Raw genomic sequence first — 19,401 nt, 5'->3', positions numbered from 1 at the left:
TTTTTTTTTTTTTTTTTTTTTTTTTTTTTTGAGACGGAGTTTCGCTCATGTTACCCAGGCTGGAGTGCAATGGCGCAATCTCGGCTCACCACAACCTCCGCCTCCTGGGTTCAGGCAATTCTCCTGCCTCAGCCTCCTGAGTAGCTGGGATTACAGGCACGCGCCACCATGCCCAGCTAATTTTTTGTAGTTTTAGTAGAGACGGGGTTTCACCATGTTGACCAGGATGGTCTCGATCTCTTGACCTCGTGATCCACCCGCCTCGGCCTCCCAAAGTGCTGGGATTACAGGCTTGAGCCACCGCGCCCGGCCTGGGGAGCGCTTTTCATGTCCTCGTCCCCAAATGTGGACCTGGGGATAGCCAGGGTCAGAGAGCGCCATGTGGCCCTGCCCTTTCTGTCTGTCCCTCCGTCTCTCTGTCAGCCTGCCCGGCCGGGCCAACTTAGTAGCACGTCGCCCTCTGTAGCTCTGTTGCTGGACAGAGGCCCCCGTGGCTGGGGCCTCTGCTGGGCTGGCTTCTTCCTGCGGCTGCTTGCCACAGGGGTTCTGCGGTCCCCGGAAGAGGCAGGTGCTGACTGGCCGTGGACTGCTATACCTGTTCCCCAGGCTGCAGCCACCTGGGCTTCTCTGTGCAGCTCCTGTGCCCGGCAGGGCCTCACTGGTGTGGGACTCCTGTTTCGGAACAGGAAAGGGCAAGGGCTTTGGCTCCGCTGCTTTGCGGTGGGAACCAATGTGCGTGCGTGCGAGTGTGTGTGAGCACATGAGCTGTGTATGTTGGAGGCTAGAGGTACTTTCTCAGGTTTGGTTGGAATCTGGTGGGGTGTAAAGGGCTTGGCCAGGAGCCCCAGCAGTGCCCACCCTCTCTGATCCTGACCAGACTTTGATGGCTGCTCCGCCCGAATTCTGCAGCCTGACCATCCTCTCCCCCTAACCTCAACTCCAGCACCCCTTCAAAGCTTCCCCCTCCACTTTTCCATCTGTTGTAAGACTCTTCATGTATTTTTGTTTTCTGAACATCTGACATTTTTACCTAGATGGAAACTCCCTGCGGGCAGGGATCTGTTTTGTTCACTCTTAAAACCCCAGTGCCTAAAGATGGCCCAGGGCAGGCAGGTTTATAGATGGATGAGTTGGTGGAAGGGCGGGTGGGCAGGTGATTGCAGATGAGTGGGTGGAAGGATGGATAGATGGATGAATGATGGATCGTTGGATGGGTGGGTTGATGCGTGAGGGGTTGGATGGGTGGAGGTGTGATGGGTGGGTGATGGACAATGCATTGTTGGATGGATTGGTGGGTAAGTAAATGGATGGATGGAAGGGTGGAGGGTGGGTGAATGAGTGGCTGGGTGGGTATATGGAAGGGATGGGTGATAGTGAATGGAAGAACAGATGGACAAATCCATGCGGTGTTTTATAATTTCCGACATACCCTCTTCTTAGAAATGCTGTAACGTTCTTTGCCTCCTGCCTTTGTGCTTTCTCTGGTAGTGAAGTTCCTGACCTGAGCCACGCTGTTGGGTTGTGTCTCAAGACTGTGCCTTCTGCATCCTCACATCCAGTGTTAGGACCGAACTCTTTGATGAGGCTTTGAGTTGGCTTCAGGCTTTGTGCGTTTGCGTGAAACGGCCTGACTTTGAAATTGTTCCGCGTTCCTGTTCCCGGCCCTTCCACTCACTTCTTGTTCTCTCTCGTGTTTCGTGTTGATCTTTAATTCTGCATAAGCTGAGGCTTCAAAGTGCTTGAGTTTTACCATTGCGGCCTTTGGAAATTCTAGTTTTTCTGGTTCAAAGCCCTTAGCTCTTTCTTAGGACCAGAAAGGAATTGTCTTTTTATTTATTTAAGAACCTAAGTGGTCAATCTTTACATGCACCCTCCACTCCTGGGGCACATTCCCAGTGCGTTCCCAACCCTCCTGCAGGTCCTGAGGTTCTCTGCCTGCTGTGCCCCTCTCTGGGTGCACCCTGGGACCCTCTCTTCTTCCGGCTCCTGGAGCAGCCCCCCTGGGGCTGGTTCTGGGGCACTTGAGCCAGGGGTTCATATCAGCATCCCCTTGTGTGGGACCTCTGCCCCCACCTCCATGCCCTGTCTTCCCTGGGCCTGTGCCTGGCCCCCTGCCAGAGCCTCCATGTAATGACTCAGAGGCCCTCTGGACACCCTGTTTCTTCTTCACAGACCAGGGGCACACCCAGCACCTGGCCCTGCCTGCGGCAGGTGAGCTGTTTGCCGAAGCCTTGTGAAGCTAGGGCTTTTATGGGAGCCCCTCAGGCTCAGGGTTGGTGGCTCTGGCGCTGGGGTCTCTGGGCAGGCAGGGAGGGCAGTGCACCAGCCCCAAGCCTCGTGTGCGACAGGTACCCAGTGGCGGGGCAGGTGCGTGAGGCCATGAGGGCTGGAGGGGCCTTGGCTCCTGGGAGCTTTTATTTTGTAGTTAAGAATGCTTTTCTGGCCTGTAATTCCAGCACTTTGGGAGGCCAAGGGAAGCAGATCACCTGAGGTCAGAAGTTCGAGACCAGCCTGGCCAACATGGTGAAACTCTGTCTCTACTAAAAATATAAAAATTAGCCAGGTGTGGTGGTGGGCGCCTGTAATCCCAGCTACTCAGGAGGCTGAGGCAGGAGAATCGCTTGAACCTGGGAAGCAGAGGTTGTAATAAGCCGAGATTGCATCATTGCTCCAGCCTGGGCGACAGAGTGAGACTTCATCTCTATTGAAAAAAAAAATGCTTTTCTGTATGGGGCTCCACATCTACAGCCATAACCAGGAAGCTGAGTCCTGCGTCCCTCCCATGGGGAGAGGGGGAGCTTGTGGGGGGCCGCATGTGTGAGTGAGCACAGCAGTCAGTTTGCCCAGGTAGACTCTGTCCTTGGTGTGGGAGGCGAGGCTGCCATTGTAATGGGGTGTGCAGAGTACCAGGGAATTCTCCCCGGATTTGAATGACTTGGCAAGCCTTTGACTCCAAGTAGAATCCTAGGGTATCAAGAGAACACCAAATTTATTTTGAATGAGAATTCTTAGGAAAGGAAAGGTAAATCCTGATAGTGAGCATATCTGAGAACATTGATTTTTTTTTAATAAGAGTATGTCTTATAAAAGCTGTATTAGAAAATACACAGAGCTAACTCAGAGCTCACTAAATATCACCCGAATTTTTTACCTTTAGATGATTTTTAGCATTAAAAACTATCATATCACATCTGTCTTCAACTGAGTGGTGGTGGGAGGTTTACAAATGCAGCTAATTGGGGATTCCCCCTGAGGACTGGGGGGGAGCAGCCCCTCCAGATACCTTGTTTAAACAGCACTGTAATCACTCGTGCTAACAACCAGCCCCTCCAGCGGCCTGTAAACAGTCCTGTACACCGCTCATGCCTTCCTTAACTTACCTTCTGAGCAGTGCTTTGCTGCAAATGCTTAACCACCAACCCCGGGGGGGATCCTGAATTGGCCCCGTTTGCAAACACTCTCACTATGGCTGGAGGTGCTGGGAGTCAGCCCTAAGGACCCAGAGACGGCCTTCCCAGGCTGGTCCAGTTCATCCAAATCCCAGTTGCTCACAGTTCTTGTAACCCTTTATTTAAAAAAAAAACACACACAGTTTTAACTATAAAATTAATTCATTACATCAACACCTTTCCTGCACTATTTGAATCAAATACGTGAATTATGCGGGTTTTGTGACTTCGTGCGTTAAGTGCTTGGCTTGGAACTGGGGAAATCCTGGTATTTTATGACTGCGTTGCACTTTCCAGCGTTTGTCAGTACCTGCTGCGAGGGGACCTGGCTTTCCCCAGGCAACCCCCCTTGCCAGGTGCTCAGCGTATGCCCTGTACACACCAGGCATGTATTGGGCACTCACTGTGTACCTGCCAGCCTCGGACTGGCCCCAAACAGACCCTGTCACTGCCAGCACAGAGCTAGGGAGAGAAACACACGAGGGAATGGTCACACAGGCAGGGCTGGATGTGGAGCTCCTGGGGCGCCTGCTAGAGAGGAGAGATTTGGGGTCCATGAGAGTCCCCAAGGGTGCCCTGAGCAGGCAGGCGGGCCAAGCTTCCCGAGAGGGCAGTGCCCAAGGTGGAGGACAGGCACTGTAAGGGACTCGAGTGGCCTCCAGGCAATGGAAAGCCATGTGCAGAGACCAGGAGAGAGGACGTCTCTCACTAGGTGACAGATGTGACTGCCTGCAGAGTACGCACAGGGCCATGAGTAGCAACCTGGGAGGAGGGAGACAGCGGGGCCGGCACAGGCCAGTGAGTGTGGTGTGGAGGGGGCTGGGCGCCTGGCTGGGGCTGGGCCACCGCGCCCGGCTATTTTTTGTATTTTTAGTAGAGACAGGGTTTCATCATGTTGGCCAGGCTGGTCTCGAACTCCTGACCTCAGGTGATCTGCCTGCTTCTGCCTCCCAAAAGTGCTGGGATTACAGGCGTGAGCCACCAGGCCCAGCCTTAGTTTTTATTTTTGAGATGGAGTTTCGCTTTTGTCGCCCAGGTTGGACTGTAGTGCCACGATCTTGGCTCACTGCAAACTCCACCTTGTGGGTTTAAAGGATTCTCCTGCCTCAGCCTCCCAGGTAGCTTAGATTACAGGTGTTCTCTACCACGCCCAGTTAATTTTTGTCATAGAGACGGGGCTTTACCACTTGGCCAGGCTATTGAACCCCTGAGCTCAGGTGATCCGCCAGCCTCCGCCTCCCAAAGTGCTGGGATTACAGGCATGAGCCACTGTGCCCAGCCTGGTGTCTTTCATAAGAGGAAGGAGAGTGAGATTTGATGGCCCTGTGAGAACAGAGCAGAGATTGGAGCAATGCAGCCACAAGCCAGGGACGCCAGGAGCCACCAGAAGCTGGGAGAGGCAGGAGGGACCCACCCTGCAGCCTCCAGAGGGAGCTGGGCCTGCCGATCCCTTGATTTCTAGCTCCTGGCCTGCGCACTGTGAGGATGGATTTCTGTAGTTAAAAGCCTCCAGTTTGGGGTCGTCTGTTTCAGCAGCCACGGGAAACGCATACAGCTACTTTCTGAAAATGAAAACAAACAAAATAAGCAAACACAACGTCTCATTAAAAAAGCAAAGCAAACCAACAACTCCATGGAGATTCGTTTCATTTGCAACATACTGAAAGGAGCAAGACCTTTCAGACGAAGGACTAACTTCTGTGCTTGGGTTCGCTGCGTTCTCACAGGTGTTAGCCGCCTGTTGATCTCCAGTCCCTGCACAGGCGTCTCCCTCGGAGGGGCAGGACAGGTTTGTGTCTGTCACCCTCCCTTTCACGGGGCAGCCTGAGGACACTGGGGGCCACTGGAAATTAAATTTGGAAGCAGGAACGGCCGGGCACAGTGGCTCAAACCTGTAATCCCAGCACTTTGGGAGGCTGAGGTGGGCAGATCATGAGGTCAAGAGATCGAGACCATCCTGGCCAACATGGTGAAACCCCGTCTTTAGTAAAAATGCAAAAATTAGCTGAGCATGGTGGCACACGCCTATAATCCCAGCTACTCAGGAGGCTGAGGCAGGAGACTCGCTTGAACCTGGCAGGCAGAGGTTGCAATGAGCCGAGATCACGCCATTGCACTCCAGCCCAGGCAACAGAGCAAGACTCTGTCTCCAAAACAAAAAAAAAAAAAAAAAAGGAAGCAGGTATGCCATTGTGCAAGTTCAATCAAACCTTCCAGATACAGACAAAGCGCTGCCTTCACTCAGGGCTGGGCCGCCTTTCCCTGGCCTTTTAGAGGAAATCCCAGGCTGCAGGTGAGAAGCCGAGCCTTCCAGCCCTCGGATGAGGGGAGTGTGAGTTCCGACCCAGGGCAGGTGGGACCGGGAAGCTAAGTGTGGGTCGGGGGCCTGGGCTTTACTTTTCTCTGGGAGAGCTTGAGCCCCAGGCCCAGCCTGAGTTCTTAGTACCCGGAACAGGCAGAGGCAGGTGTGGGAAGGGCAGGGCTGGGCCCCACCGGCCCCTTTGTTTCCTGACCCGGTTGGGTGAGTACACCCATCCCCTCACGGCAGCTTTGTTATTCCAGTGTGTGCTGTGCTTGGCCACTGGCTGGAACTTGGAAAGCAAACACTCCCAAATGTCACATATTTTAAAAGTAGAAACAAGATAATTTGAAGTATGTAAGGGAGGAGAAATATACCTTAAGCTTCATGCCTCCCGTGAACGCACAGGATTAATAAAGGCCAGCCGCCCACCTGGACAGGCGGCCATGAGCACTGGCTTGCCCGCATGAGTGTGCAGGTGGGCGTGCAAGTATGCACCTGTGTGTGACAGGATGTGAGGTGCATTCGAGGGTGTGTATGTGTGAGCACCTGTGTGAACAGATACTGTACTGCAGCGAGCATAGAAAGTTAACACCAAGACAAAAGTATGCCAAATTGTATGGATACGTGTGTACATGTGGGAGACATTGTGAGTGTGCATGTGTGAATAAGGTCAGCAGTTCGAGACCAGCCTGACCAACATGGAGAAACCCCGTCTCCACTAAAAATACAAAATTAGCCGGGCGTACCGGCGCATGTCTGTAATTCCAGCTACTCGGGAGGCTGAGGCAGGAGAATCGCTTGAACTCAGGAGGTGGAGGTTGTGGTGAGCCGAGATCGTGCCAATTGCACTCCAACCTGGACAATAAGAGCAAAACTCCGTCTCAAAAAAAAAAAAAAAACAGCATTGTGCAAACGTGTGTGCAAGTGCGTGTGTGCACATAGCCCGCCTGCAGGTGTGGCACCTGTGGTGGGCTAACCCCCAGCAGTGGGGAGTGGTGGGAGGTCAGCCTCCGCTGGTGATGGGAGCCTGGACGAGGGTCTAGGGCTGCGTCCTCTCTGGCTCCTTTAACTCTGAGTGGGGTGGGAAGCCTCTCTGTTCCCATTTCCCTGGGAGCAGCCCCTGCCAGTGCGGAACAGGTGGGTGGGATCCTGCCCTGACTCCTGGGGTGGAGGAGAAAGCACCCCCTGGCCCGTGCCTGGCTCTGACCTGGGCGTCAGCTCTGCTGCCTGCAGGCCCTTGGGATTACTGGTGTGGAGGCTGTGCAGGGTCATGAAATTCAGTAAAAGGTCAGCCATTTCAGCCCTGCTCATTTTTGAGACAGCTCCGTACTGGAGTCTGGAGTCACCTTGGCTTAGCCAGTTACATGTTATTAGGTGCTACCTGGTCTTGAAGACAGGGAGATGCCTGGGGGAAGCAGAGGGAGAACTGGATCCTTCAGAAGCACCATTCACTTTTGATGACTGTTACCCTCATTAGAAATCAGCTTCATTTGTTCCTCAAAAGCTCATTCAAAGCATTCCCTTGGGGGCTTGCTTTCCTAATACTAAGGACTGAACTCACTGAAATCAGCAGTGGCTGAGGTTGGCCTCCCTGAGAAGCAGACTCCAGGCCCCAGCTTAGGAGGCAGCAGGTGTGGGGGGTTTCAGGAGCTACATCTGGGGGCAGTGAGGGGCCCGGGCAGGGGGAGGCTGGCTGCCTGGCAGGTATACCAGGCCTTGGGCACCACACGGTGTGCTGCAGAGCTGGGATGGCCCCTCAGGGGTGGCCTGCGTAGGGCCATCTGATGGTCACTGTGTCCCCGCTGCCCACCCCTAGATGGGGGCTGCCCCAGTGAGGGCAGTGGAACTGGGCCAGGAGGTAGAATCTGAGCGCAGGGTCTCAGCTAGGAGCCATCAGCATTCCACGCCCCAGAGCCCAGTCTTGGAGGGGGATGGTGGGGGGTATACCTCAGCACCCACCCGCGATAGCACCTGGTTCCTTGTTTAGTTTTAAAAGTGGGTGTTAGAGTTTAGTGTTCAGTGTCTAGTCTTTTAGATTTGCCACTTGTCTCATACATACCTGCTGCGGACAGAATTGCGCCCTCACGAATGTCCGCATTGAAGCCCTGTCCCCCACCAATGTGACTGTATCTGGAGACGGGCCCTTTAGGAGGTACTTAGGTTGAGATGAGTTCCATCAAGGAGGGTGCCTTCCTCAAGACCAGGAGTTTGAGACCAGCCTGACCAACGTGGGAAAACCCCGTCTCTACTAAAAATAAAAATTAGCTGGGTATGGTGGCGTGCGCCTATAATCCCAGCTACTTGGGAGGCTGAGGCAGGAGAATCACTTGAACCCAGGAGGGAGAGGTTGCAGTGAGCTGAGATTCTGCCACTGCACTCCAGCCTCGGCAAAGAGTGAGACTCTGTCTCAAAAGACCCCAAAAAGTCACTTGTGGGTCGGGTAGTGGCTCACGCCTGTAATCCCAGCATTTTGGGAGGCCCAGGAAGGTGCATCATTTAAGGCCAGGAGTCAGTCGGGTTTTCTTTCAGCAGCTGACTCTGTGACTGGGGTGTGCCCGGGGTCCTCGAGGGGCCCGGGGGCTCTTCCCTGGCTGCTCGGTAACCTCCTCTCTGGTGTCTTCCTCTCACCCCCCAGGAGAGCACTGCGAGGTGGACGCCCGCTCAGGCCGCTGTGCCAACGGGGTGTGCAAGAACGGGGGCACCTGTGTGAACCTGCTCATCGGCGGCTTCCACTGCGTGTGCCCCCCCGGCGAGTACGAGAGGCCCTACTGCGAGGTCACTACCAGGAGCTTCCCGCCCCGGTCCTTTGTCACCTTCCGGGGCCTGAGACAGCGCTTCCACTTCACCGTCTCCCTCACGTGAGTGTGCCTCCCGCCTCGTCACACAGGTCCCCTTAGGAAAGGGGCGAGCTGTCTCCAATCCCGTCCTTCTAGATCGTGATGTCTGTGTCCTCCACGTGTGGCCTTTGACAGTTGAGTACCTCCAGGCCAAGCGTGGTGGCTCACACCTGTAATCCCAGCACTGTAGGTGGGTGGATCACCTGAGGTCAGGATTTCAAGACCAGCCTAGCCAACATTATGAAACCTCCATCTCTACTAAAAATACAAAATTAGGCCGAGTGTGGTGGCTCACGCCTATAATCCCAGCACTTTGGGAGGCCAAGGTTGGCGGATCTCAAACCAGATCATGAATTTGAGACCAGCCTGGCCAACGTGGTGAACCTCCGTCTCTACCAAAAATAAAAAATTAGCTGGGTGTGGTGGCACGTGCCGGCAGTCCCAGCTACTCAGGAGGCGGAGGTTGACGCAGGTGAATTGCTTGAACCCTGGAGATAGAGGTTGCAGTGAGCTGAGATTGCGCCACTGCACTCCAGCCTGGGCAACAGAGTGAGACTCTGTTGCAAAATAAATAAATAAATAAATAAAATACAAAATTAGCTGGGCGTGGTGGCGCATGCCTATAATCCCAGCTCCTTGGGAGGCTAAGGCAGGAGAATGACTTGAACCAGGAGGCGGGGGTTGCAGTGAGCCGACATCACACCATTGCACCCCAGCCTGGGCAACAAGAGCAAAACCTCTTCTCTGGCATGGTATTGGGTGCCTGTAATCCTAGCCACTCGGGAGGCGGAGGCGGAGGTTGCAGTGAGCCGAGATCACGCCACTGCACTCCAGCCTGCCGATAGAGTGAGACTCCGTCTCAAAAAGTTAAAAAATTTATATATAGTAGCTTTTTATACTGTGGGGGTGCATGTGATATTTTGATAACCTTATACAATATGTAGTGATTAAATCAGGGTAATTGGAAATTCATTACCTCAAACATTTCTGTTTTCTTTGTATTGGTAACACTGCAAATTTTTTATTCTAGTTTTCTGGAAATATGCAATAAATTATTGTTAACTCTATGTTCCCAACCATGCTATTGAATACTAGAATGCATTCCTAGCCGGGCGCAGTGGCTCACGCCTGTGATCCCAGCACTTTGGGAGGCCGAGGCGGGTGGATCTCCTGAGGTCAGGCGTTAAAGACCAGCCTGGCCAACATGGTGAAATTCTGTCTCTACTAAAAGTTCAAAATTTAGCCGGCTGTGGTGATGGGCACCTGTAATCCCAGCTATGCAGGAGGCTGAGTAAGAGAGTCACTTGAATCCAGAAGGTGGAGGTTGCAGTGAGCTGAGATCATGCCACCGCACTCCAGCCTGAGTGACAGACTCCAGCTCAAAACAACGACGACAAAATAAATTTATTTCTACTGTTTGTATCCCTTACCCACTTCTCTTCAGCCCTCCCCAGCTTCTGGTGACCACCACTCTCCTCTCCACCCCCAGTAATGTTTAATTAAATGTGTGCACAAGAGAATGCTACGCTGCTGCTTGTCAGATTTTGTATTTCTGAGATTATTGTACTGGACAGCAATTTATGAACTATATGTGACGGTGGCTGAACAGTCAGAGCTGATGCTAAATCACTGAGGGTTTTGTAGCGAATGCCATTAAAAGTAAAATCCTAAGATGCCTCCCAGGCTTCCAGGGCAGTTCCACTTGGGGAGCGGTGGGGCTGCGGGGGGGCCCTCTTGAGCCTCTGAGAGCCGCGGCGAGGGGCCGGGCTGGGGGCGCCTCGCTGCTTTTGTTTCAGGTGGGTTCTTTCACTGCCCCTTCTCCTCTTTCTAGTTTCTCTTTGCCAAGTGCCCGGGCTCCCAAGTGGGCTCCGGGCTCCATTCCCAGCTGCCTGTCATCCCCCCAGCCCTTTGTTCCTTCCTCCTGCTTCCCCCGGGCCCCCCGTCTGGCCTTGGTTTCTGTTTTCCGGCCTTTCCTCCTCCTGCTTGGGTTCTCCCGATCCTCCGCTCGGCTGTAGGTCTCATCTTTATTTCTCCATCCCCAGCGGTGGAGGGTGCTTGCCGGGGGAGCCGTGCAGGGCTGCTTGACACTGACCTCGCCCACCAGCCCGCATCTGGGTCCAAAGGGAACCCCACAGAAGTGAAACGTACCAAAGTGAATCAGGTGTGACCCAGGGGCTGGGTCTCGGAAAACAAGCCTGCGTTGAGTTGGTCCCAGTCTTCATAAAGAGCTCTTCTCCCGGCCCGCACAGTGGCTTACACCTGTAATCTCAGCACTTTGGGAGGCTGAGATGGGTGGATCACCTGAGGTCAGGAGTTCGAGACCAGCCTGACCAACATGATGAAACCGTGTCTCTACTAAAAATACAAAAATTAGCCGGGTGTGGTGGTACATGCCTGTAATCCCTGCTACTCAGTAGGCTAAGGCAGGAGAATCGCTTGAACCCGGGAGGTAGAGGGTGCAGTGAGCCGATATTGTGCCATTGCACTCCAGCCTGGGCAACACAGCTAGACTCTGTTTCCAAAAAAAAAAAAAAAGCTCTTCTCCTTGCTGATTCCGTGCCCAGGCATCCAGTGTGCTGTGCCGGTGTGTTTTCTTCGGTGTTTGTCATCAGTTCCTGCTGGGGTTCTAGAGGGGGTTCGAGGGACAGGTGGGAACCGTCAGATTTTTTTGTGTGTGGTTGGTTGGTTTTTTTTTTTTTTTCCTTTTTGAGATGAGACGGAGCCTCGCTCTGTCATCCAGGCTAGAGTGCAGTGGCGGTGTGATCTCAGCTCTCTGCAACCTCCAACTCCTGGGTTCAAGCAATTCTCGTGCCTCTGCCTCCCAAGTAGCTGGGATTACAGGCACAGGCCACCACGCCCGGCTAATTTTTTTTTTTTGTATCTTTAGTAGAGATGGGGTTTCACCATGTTGGCCAGGCTGATCTCGAACTCCTGACCTCAGATGATCCACCTGCCTCAGCCTCCCACAGTGCTGGGATTACAGGTGTGAGCCACTGTGCCCAGCTGGAACCATCGATTTTAACTCAAGAGAAAGGCTGAGGTCAGATGCTCAAGGCTGGCTCAGGCCGACTCCTGCTGAAGGAAAATGGGTGAACCAACCTGAAGTCAGGTAGCTTTTTGCTCTGCGTGCTCTAAGTTCTGACAGGCCTGTTCATATTCAGGCAGCTGTTCGTTCATGCCCGGTCCTTTCTTTTTAATTAATTAATTTTTTTTGAGACCGAGTTTCACTCATGTTACCCAGGCTGGAGTGCAATGGCGCGATCTCGGCTCACGGCAACCTCCACCTCCCGGGTTCAGGCAATTCTCCTGCCTCAGCCTCCTGAGTAGCTGGGATTACAGGCAGTCCTAGCTACGTGGGAGCCTGAGGCAGGGGAATCGCTTAAACCTGGGAGGCAGAGGTTGCAGTGAGCCGAGATTGCACCACTGCACTCCCACCTGATGGTAGAGCAAGACTCCATCTCAAAAAAAAAAAAAAAAGAAAATGTACAGCACGTGCTTTCTGTCCAAACATATCTGTAACAGGTGTCCTGGCTATGGGTCATTCTTATAGCATGTTGCGCAAATGGGATATTTTTTTTTTCTTTTTTTTTTTTTTCTTTTTTGAGACGCAGTCTCTGTCACCCAGGCTGGGGTGCAGTGGCACGATCTTGGCTCAGCCTCCTGGTTTAAGTGATTCTCCTGCCTCAGCCTTCCGAGTAGCTGGGACTACAGGCACACACCACCAGCCTGGCTAATTTTGTGTATATTTAGTAGAGACAGATGGTCTTGATCTCCTGACCTCGTGATCCACCCACCTCGGCCTCCCAAAGTGCTGGGACTACAGGCTTGAGCCACCACATCCAGCTAATTTTGTGTATTTTTAGTGGAGACAGTTTTACCATGTTAGGATCCTGATGTGATCCCCCCACCTCGGCCCCCCAAAGTGCTGGGACTACAGGCGTGAGCCATCACGCCCGGCCGCAAATGGGATCTGTTCACATTCTACGTGCTGTAGTATCCGAATTCCCCACCGATTCTGGTTTGCTGCTTCCAGAAAAGAATTCTGCTCATCAAGCTGGGTGGGCTTTCTGCTTCCCTGGGAAGGATGCTTGCCTGAGGCCATTTCTTCCTCAATCGTGGTCACCAGCACTCGCCCTCCTCTGGCTGGGCTTGTCGCTCTTGGGGAGCCTTCCGACCTTGGGGTCTCCAGCCTGTGATGTGCTTCTGCTTGGCTCCGCAGGTTTGCCACCCAGGAGAGGAACGGCCTGCTGCTCTACAATGGCCGCTTCAACGAGAAGCACGACTTCATTGCCCTGGAGGTTGTGGACGAGCAGGTGCAGCTCACCTTCTCTGCAGGTGGGGCCTTCTCCCTAGGCAGGGCAGCTCTGAGCAATTCCCGGGTGCCCTCGCCCTGTGCGGCACCTCCGAGCTGTTTACACTTTCATCCCTTGTAGGTCGAGGGATCCGTCTTACTGAAGAAATCCAAAGTGCACAAAGATGTTCGTAGCAGTGTTATTTATAGTGCTGGAAATGTGAACAATCTGGCTCATGTTTTCAGAAACCAAGGAATCATTAAATTAAGTGTAGTACATCTCTAGATTAAAAATATTATTGCCGGCCAGGCACGGTGGCTCATGCCTATAATCCCAGCACTTTGGGAGGCCGAGGCAGGTGAATCCCCTGAGGTCAGGAGTTTAAGACCAGGCTAGCCAACATGATGAAACCCCGTCTCTAGTAAAAATAAAAAAAATTATCCTGGTGTCATGGTGCATGCCTGTAATCCCTGCTACTTGGGAGGCTGAAGCAGGAGAATCACTTGAACCCAGGAGTCTGAGGTTGCAGTGAACCAAGATTGTGCCATTTCACTCCAGCCTGGGCAACAGAGTGAGAATCCATCTTAAAAAGAAAATACATATATATATACACACATATATATACACACACACATATATATATACACATATATATGTATGTATGTGTGTGTTTGTATAGACAAGTATATTAGAGAGAGTGTGTGTGTGTGTGTGTGTGTGTGTGTGTACACAGAGAGAGAGAGAGACAGAGACAGAGACAAAGCTGGCCAGGCAAGGTAGCTCATGCCTGTAATCCCAGCACTTTGAGAGGCAAGGCAGGCAGCTTGCTTGAGCCCAGAAGTTCAAGACCAGCCTGAGCAACATAGCGAGACCCCATCTCTTTAAAAAAAAAAAAAAAAACATTGCCAAGGCCATTAAGCATGTTATTCCAGTTGTTAGAAAAGAACATTTCTCCAAATTACCAACAGGTGTATCTGTTTTTTCTGGCACACATGAGGTTTTTATTGTTTTTGTTTTGACACAGAGTCTAACTCTTTCCCCAGGCTGGAGTGCAGTGGTGCAATAGCAGCTCACTGCGTCCTCCACCTCCCAGGTTCAAGCGATTCTCATGCATCAGCCTCTCGAGTAGCTGGAAATACAGGCACATTTCACCATGCATGGTTCACTTTTGTATTTTTAGTGGAGGCGGAGTTTCACCATGTTGACCAGGTTGGTCTTGAACTCCTGACCTCAAGTGATCCGTCCACCTTGGCCTCCCAAAGTGCTGGGATTACAGGTGTGAGCCACCACACCCGACTTGGCACACTTGATTTTTAGGAGTGAATTCTGCCATCTCCTCCTTCACCAGGAAGTTCTCCAAGATGGGTCAGAGGTGCTTCCATCTCTAGAACCCTGGCCCATGTTAAACGACCTGTGTGTGACAGAAGAGGATGGAGCTTGCTTTTCTGTGTGCAATAAAGAAGGGGAGGGACCCATAACAGCAGCCGACCGCAGTGGGAGAGGTGGCCACGGCCCTCCAGGCTCTGTGAGGTGGGGTTAGACTATTCCCCTGGCCAGGGTCCCCAGACCCACAGCCCTGTTTCCAGAACTGCTTGTTCCCTGGAGATGGCATTCCCTGCCCAGGACCTGGTACCAACCGCACCTGTTCTTTGGTGCTCCTGAAGCTCCTTCCTCCCAGCTGCTGCTGACTTGGGGTTGTGCCCTGGAATCCCCTGAGGAGACTCGCTCGGCCCGCTGCAGCAGAAGCTGGCAGGGTGGAAGTGACAAACACCCCAAAGCAGAGATGCACGAGAAACGAGTGTGCAACCTCACGACGGGATGAGTTACGGGGTTTAAAAGTTGTTAAAAACCTGAGATGACATTTATGTGATTGGACCTAAAGGGGGATGGGTTTTGATGATTTTGTCTACATTGATGCAATGCATGGGAAAAAGGATTCCTCCCCTGCTGCGGTGTAGACGTGACTACCACTGGTACGCACAGAGGAGCTTCCCATGTTTACGTGTTTTCATATTTAGGAAACGGGAACAAGCCCTGGGTGCAATGGCGCATGCCCGTAATCCCAGCACTTTGGGAGGCCAAGGCAGGCAGGTCATAAGGTCAGAAGTTTGAGACCAGCCTGACCAACATGGCAAAACCCCATCTCTACTAAAAATACCAAAATTAGCCGGGGCATGGTGGTACATGCCTGTAATCCCAGGTACTCAGGAGGCTGAGGCAGGAGAAATGCTGGAATCCAGGAGGCAGAGGTTGCAGTGAGCTAAGATCACGCCATTGCACCCCAGACTGGGCGACACAGTGAGACGCTGTCTCAAAAATAAAACTGGAAAAGAGGAACAAGAATTACTTTTGTAACCAGAAAAGAAAAGGGACGGAGCGGTGGGTGCCTCGCACCATGGTGTCATGGGGGTGGGGAGGGAGGACGTGGCCATGTGCTCCTGTCTCCCTGCCCACCTGCAGCCTCACAGCACAATCCTCGGTCCCTGGGAGGCCTCGCCAACCTCTGCTTTCTCTCTGGGTCTCCCCCCAACCATGCAGGTGAGACGACCACCACCGTGGCTCCGAAGGTTCCTGGCGGTGTGAGTGACGGGCAGTGGCACTCGGTGCAGGTGCAGTACTACAACAAGGTAGGACGGCCCCCCCATCTCCCTGGCCCCCCCACATCCCCCCGGCCCCAGGGCTGCTCAAGAAGGTGCCCTGGGGCCGGGCATGGTGGCTCACGCCTGTAATCCCAGCAGTTCGGGAGGCCGAGGTGGGTGGATCACCTGAGGTCAGGAGTTCAAGACCAGCCTGGCCAACATGGTGAAACCCTGTCTCTACTAAAAATACAAAAATTAGCTGAGCGTGGTGGCGCATGCCTGTAATTCCAGCTACTCAGTAGGCTGAGGCAGGAGAATCACTTAAACCCGTGAGGCGGAGGTTGTAGCGAGGCGAGATCGCACCATTGCACTCCAGCCTGGGCGACCGAGTGAGACTGTCTAAAAAATAGCCCTGAATTTTCTGTCTTAAGACGTTCATGCACTGAAATTTTTTGTAAATGTGCTGCTGGAAAGAGTGGTTTAGGAAATGCACATTGTGGAGACCTGTGTCCATACATCTGAGCCTTGTGCGAGGGGCAGAGTCCCACCTGGAGCTCTGGACAGGGAAGGGACACAGGGACCCCGGAGATCACCTGCGCTGGGGGAGGGACACAGGCTTATTCATTTGCAGCCACCTTGGCCAGAGTCTTTACTAGTGGCTAAAATTCCAGGCTGTTCAGATGGCTCCGTGGCCAAAACTGTCCACTCTACCTGGATGTACCTGGAGAGCCAGAACACTCTCCAAGGAAGTCCGGGAGGGCTGCGTGGTCTCGGTTTCACTTTATTTTATTGTTCCTTGGCTTGTGAGAGCACGCTTTGCTGGGTTTTGCATCAAAATGCTGTCGTTTCCATGGCTTTGACTTTGCAAATCCCCTTTCTCTTCTTGGGAAGCTTCCAGGGTGTGCTCCTGCTTGGTCGTGGGTCTGCGTTGGTCTTACCAGCCCATCCCGGAGCCCAGCCATGCCCCCTGCGCCCCCTTCCCAGGCTCCCACAAGGCCTAAGCTTGGCTGGCAGACGAGGGCCCCTCTGTCCTCCATGAGAATTGAGCGAGTCCTGTGGAGACAATGGCTTCCTTCTTTCACAGCCCCCGCGCCTGGCTTCGACTCGCCAGCAGTTGGGGTCCAGCCTCTGGGCCCGGGGTTGCAGCGCCGCCTCCGTCGGCTTCCGCGCTCCTTTCCCTATCGGCCGCTGCTGTCCCTCCGCCTCCCCAGCCCGCCCCTCACATCTGCTTTGAACAAGTCCCACCATCTCCCAGGCAGGCTGCACAGGCTCCAAGTAGTGGTCACCGTCACAGTGACCCTGGTTTTTGCCCTCTGTCCCATCAGTGCCAGCCCACGGCAGGCAGAGCTCGAGCCTCATTTGGGACGAGGGCAGACGGGAGTTGCTGGTGGGGTTTGGGAGCTGAGTGCCTGCTTGGGATTTGAGGGGACATTAAGAGGGCTGGCAGGTACCTGGGCGGGGTCTGGGCTGCGGCACATTGGAGATCACCCCTAGTGGGGCCTGGCTGAGGGATGGAGATGTGTGCTCGACAGAGGTGCAGGGGCTGGCGGGGTGGGGGGTCCGGGCTGAGCAAGCGGAAGAGGGTGGGCCTTGCAGATGTGGATGTTTGCTGCCATTGTCCTGCCACTGTCCATTTCAAAGACCAAGTCTCTTCTTGACATAGTGCTGTCCTGTGGCTGTGGGGCCGTGCTGGCCAGTGTGAAGTGCATTCACCTGGGCAAGCTGCACGGTGGCCTGTGTCCTGCTGCCTGGCGCTGCCCAGTCTGACCCCCTGGCCCTTCCTCTTGTGCCCTCCAGCCAGCCGGGGCTGGACACCAGAGCTCGATACCCCCGGGATGGTGCTTCTTGAGGGCTGGACCACAGGGGACCCTGGAGACCGTGCCCCATTGTCAGGGAAGCATGGGGCGTAGGTGGTGCATTTTCCTTCCTTCGTGATCAGAAAACCAGGTCCAGGGATGAACGTTTTTTCCCAGGGATGGGGTGGACGGGGGGGTGTTGAGTCAGCCTTGGTCTCCCCATCAGTGTCCACCCAGAATCATCATCCTCTGACTGGCAGAAGCAGCAGTGTGTCCACAGTTGCAGAGGGACTTGGGGGCTGGATGCCACCATTGCCATCTCTGTCTACACTCGTCCTGGCTCTGGACACAGAGTGTTCACTGGGGCCTGCCTGCCACCGCCCCCTTCCAGGTGCTCAGAGGAGCAAAGTCCCCATGCAGGACACCACCTGCACTGTCCCAGAGGAGTGGGGCCTCACGCAGGAAGATAAACAGAGGCCGGCGGATTAGAGTCTCCACCGCTTCCGTGTCTAAGGCGGGGTCCTTTCAGCGGTGCCTGAGCGAAGCCCCCTGTGGGGATTAGGCCTTTCCTGCGAGCGATGGATGTTTCTCTCTCTTGCCTGAGGTTATTGATGGAGGAAACCAACCGGTTTTTACTATGCCTTTAGGCATCCATTAGGAGGTCTGACGGGGCCACACACTTGGGAATGTGTTTGCAGGGATCACAAGCTGCTGCCCGTGGGAGGGGCGGCCCCACTGCTCCGTGCCTTGGTCTCGGAGTGGCGGCTCTGACAAACGCAGGTGTAGGGGCCTCCTCTGGAGTGCGCCTGAGCCGGGCAGGACCAGTCAGGTTGTGAGTGGTGTGGGGGCCTGGAGGGGTGGCAGGGGCCCGCCTGAGGTCAGGAAGACGAGCCTCTGGGGCTGGTTCCTCTCCTCTCTGAGCCTCCACTTTGTATCCAGTGTCACCCCCGGTCCCATCCTCCAGCAGCCACCTTGGGGGTAACCTCAGGCCACCAGGGCAGGTTTGGGGGAAGAGAACCGACTCAGGGTGGGAGGGGACCCCCTCGGGGAGGAGGTGTTGCGGCCGGATGATGAGGGGTGTCCAGGGCCATGGCCGGGTGAGAGGGGCTCAGGGCTGGAGCTACAAGGAGGTCTTGAGGGCAGTGGGTGACGTGGCCGAGCGAACCCCACTGCACATGCATCCCCGCCTGCCTCGGCTAATGCGAAGGGTCACCCCCTCCCCCACCCCGGCTGTGTTCTTTTCCCAGCATGCTCCATTCACCTGCCTTACCACCTCACTGGTTTTGGTTTTTGTATTTTGGAGGATGATTAAGAAAACGTATTCGAAAAGATTCAGCATGCAGCAGTCTGGCGAGGGTGGGGGCCGCACCGCTGCCACCCACCTCTCCAGTCTCACTGTCTGTCCCCCGCCCTCTGGAGCGGCTGTGTCTCTGAGGCATGGGCCACCTGCATTTCAGGTCTGAGTACGACCTCCTGGCTGTCGCCTATAGGAATGGCCTCCTGAACTGTGTCCATGTGCGACCTGTGGGAGACGCCTCAGGGATCCTTCCCCCGTCCGCCAGTGCCCAGGGCCTGGGGTGCTCCAGTGGGACCAGCCCTGGAGGGGTTGTTTACAAAGGGCTGGGCAGGGCGTGGGGCATCCTTGGGGGGCGGCGTGGGACCCAGGGCTGGAGGCAGTGCCGGCAGAGCTGCGACAGCCCTTATGCCTGAAGCATCAAGGGAAAGGGCAGGATGGAGCCAGGAAAGAAGGGGCCATGGTTAGAAGCCACGGGAGAGGGGCACAGACCACCTGGGAGGGGCATAGCTAGCCTGGGGCCCTCCCGACACCCCTCCCCTCCCCTGCTCCCTCCTCCCATCCGGCTCCCCGCTGGCCAAAGCCACCAGAAGCCATGGGGCAGGGAGCCCTCCCAGCTAGGGAGCAGGCAGAGTCTGTTTATTTTTCCTTTCTGCTTGATGACGTCTTAGACTAGACGGTTTGTTGGTCTAATTCACCTTCAGCAAAACCAAAGGGTGCTTTGGAGTCGAGTGTTTCTCCGGGAAGGTCTTTTCAAAGGCAGGCATTTGTGCGTTTGTGGGGAGCTCCGCCAGGCACGGATGAAACAACACGGCCCCTGCTCCCACGACCGCCCCGGGAGCCTTGGGGCTG

The 19,401-nt window shown here is 54.4% G+C and overlaps 1 protein-coding gene across 5 annotated transcripts in view; it reads left to right on the top strand.

Annotated features, from left to right (window-relative positions):
- The window catches only part of CELSR1 (cadherin EGF LAG seven-pass G-type receptor 1), a 174,235-nt gene that overhangs the window by 86,334 nt on the left and 68,500 nt on the right, over window positions 1-19,401 (top strand). For all 5 annotated transcript variants that reach the window (XM_032261488.1, XM_032261487.1, XM_032261489.1 and 2 more), the window contains exons 3-5: window positions 8,387-8,609; window positions 12,808-12,923; window positions 15,419-15,507. In XM_032261488.1, the coding sequence (XP_032117379.1) occupies window positions 8,387-8,609; window positions 12,808-12,923; window positions 15,419-15,507 (428 nt within the window). The remainder of the gene's footprint in view (window positions 1-8,386; window positions 8,610-12,807; window positions 12,924-15,418; window positions 15,508-19,401) is intronic.

This window comes from Sapajus apella, unplaced genomic scaffold (genome assembly GCF_009761245.1).
Source record: "Sapajus apella isolate SASKATOON/1434 unplaced genomic scaffold, GSC_monkey_1.0 scaffold123, whole genome shotgun sequence".
In the NCBI taxonomy this organism is placed as follows: Eukaryota; Metazoa; Chordata; class Mammalia; order Primates; family Cebidae; genus Sapajus; species Sapajus apella.
The sequence above is the reverse complement of the archived record's forward strand: the minus strand, read 5'-3'. Positions and strand labels throughout refer to the sequence as shown.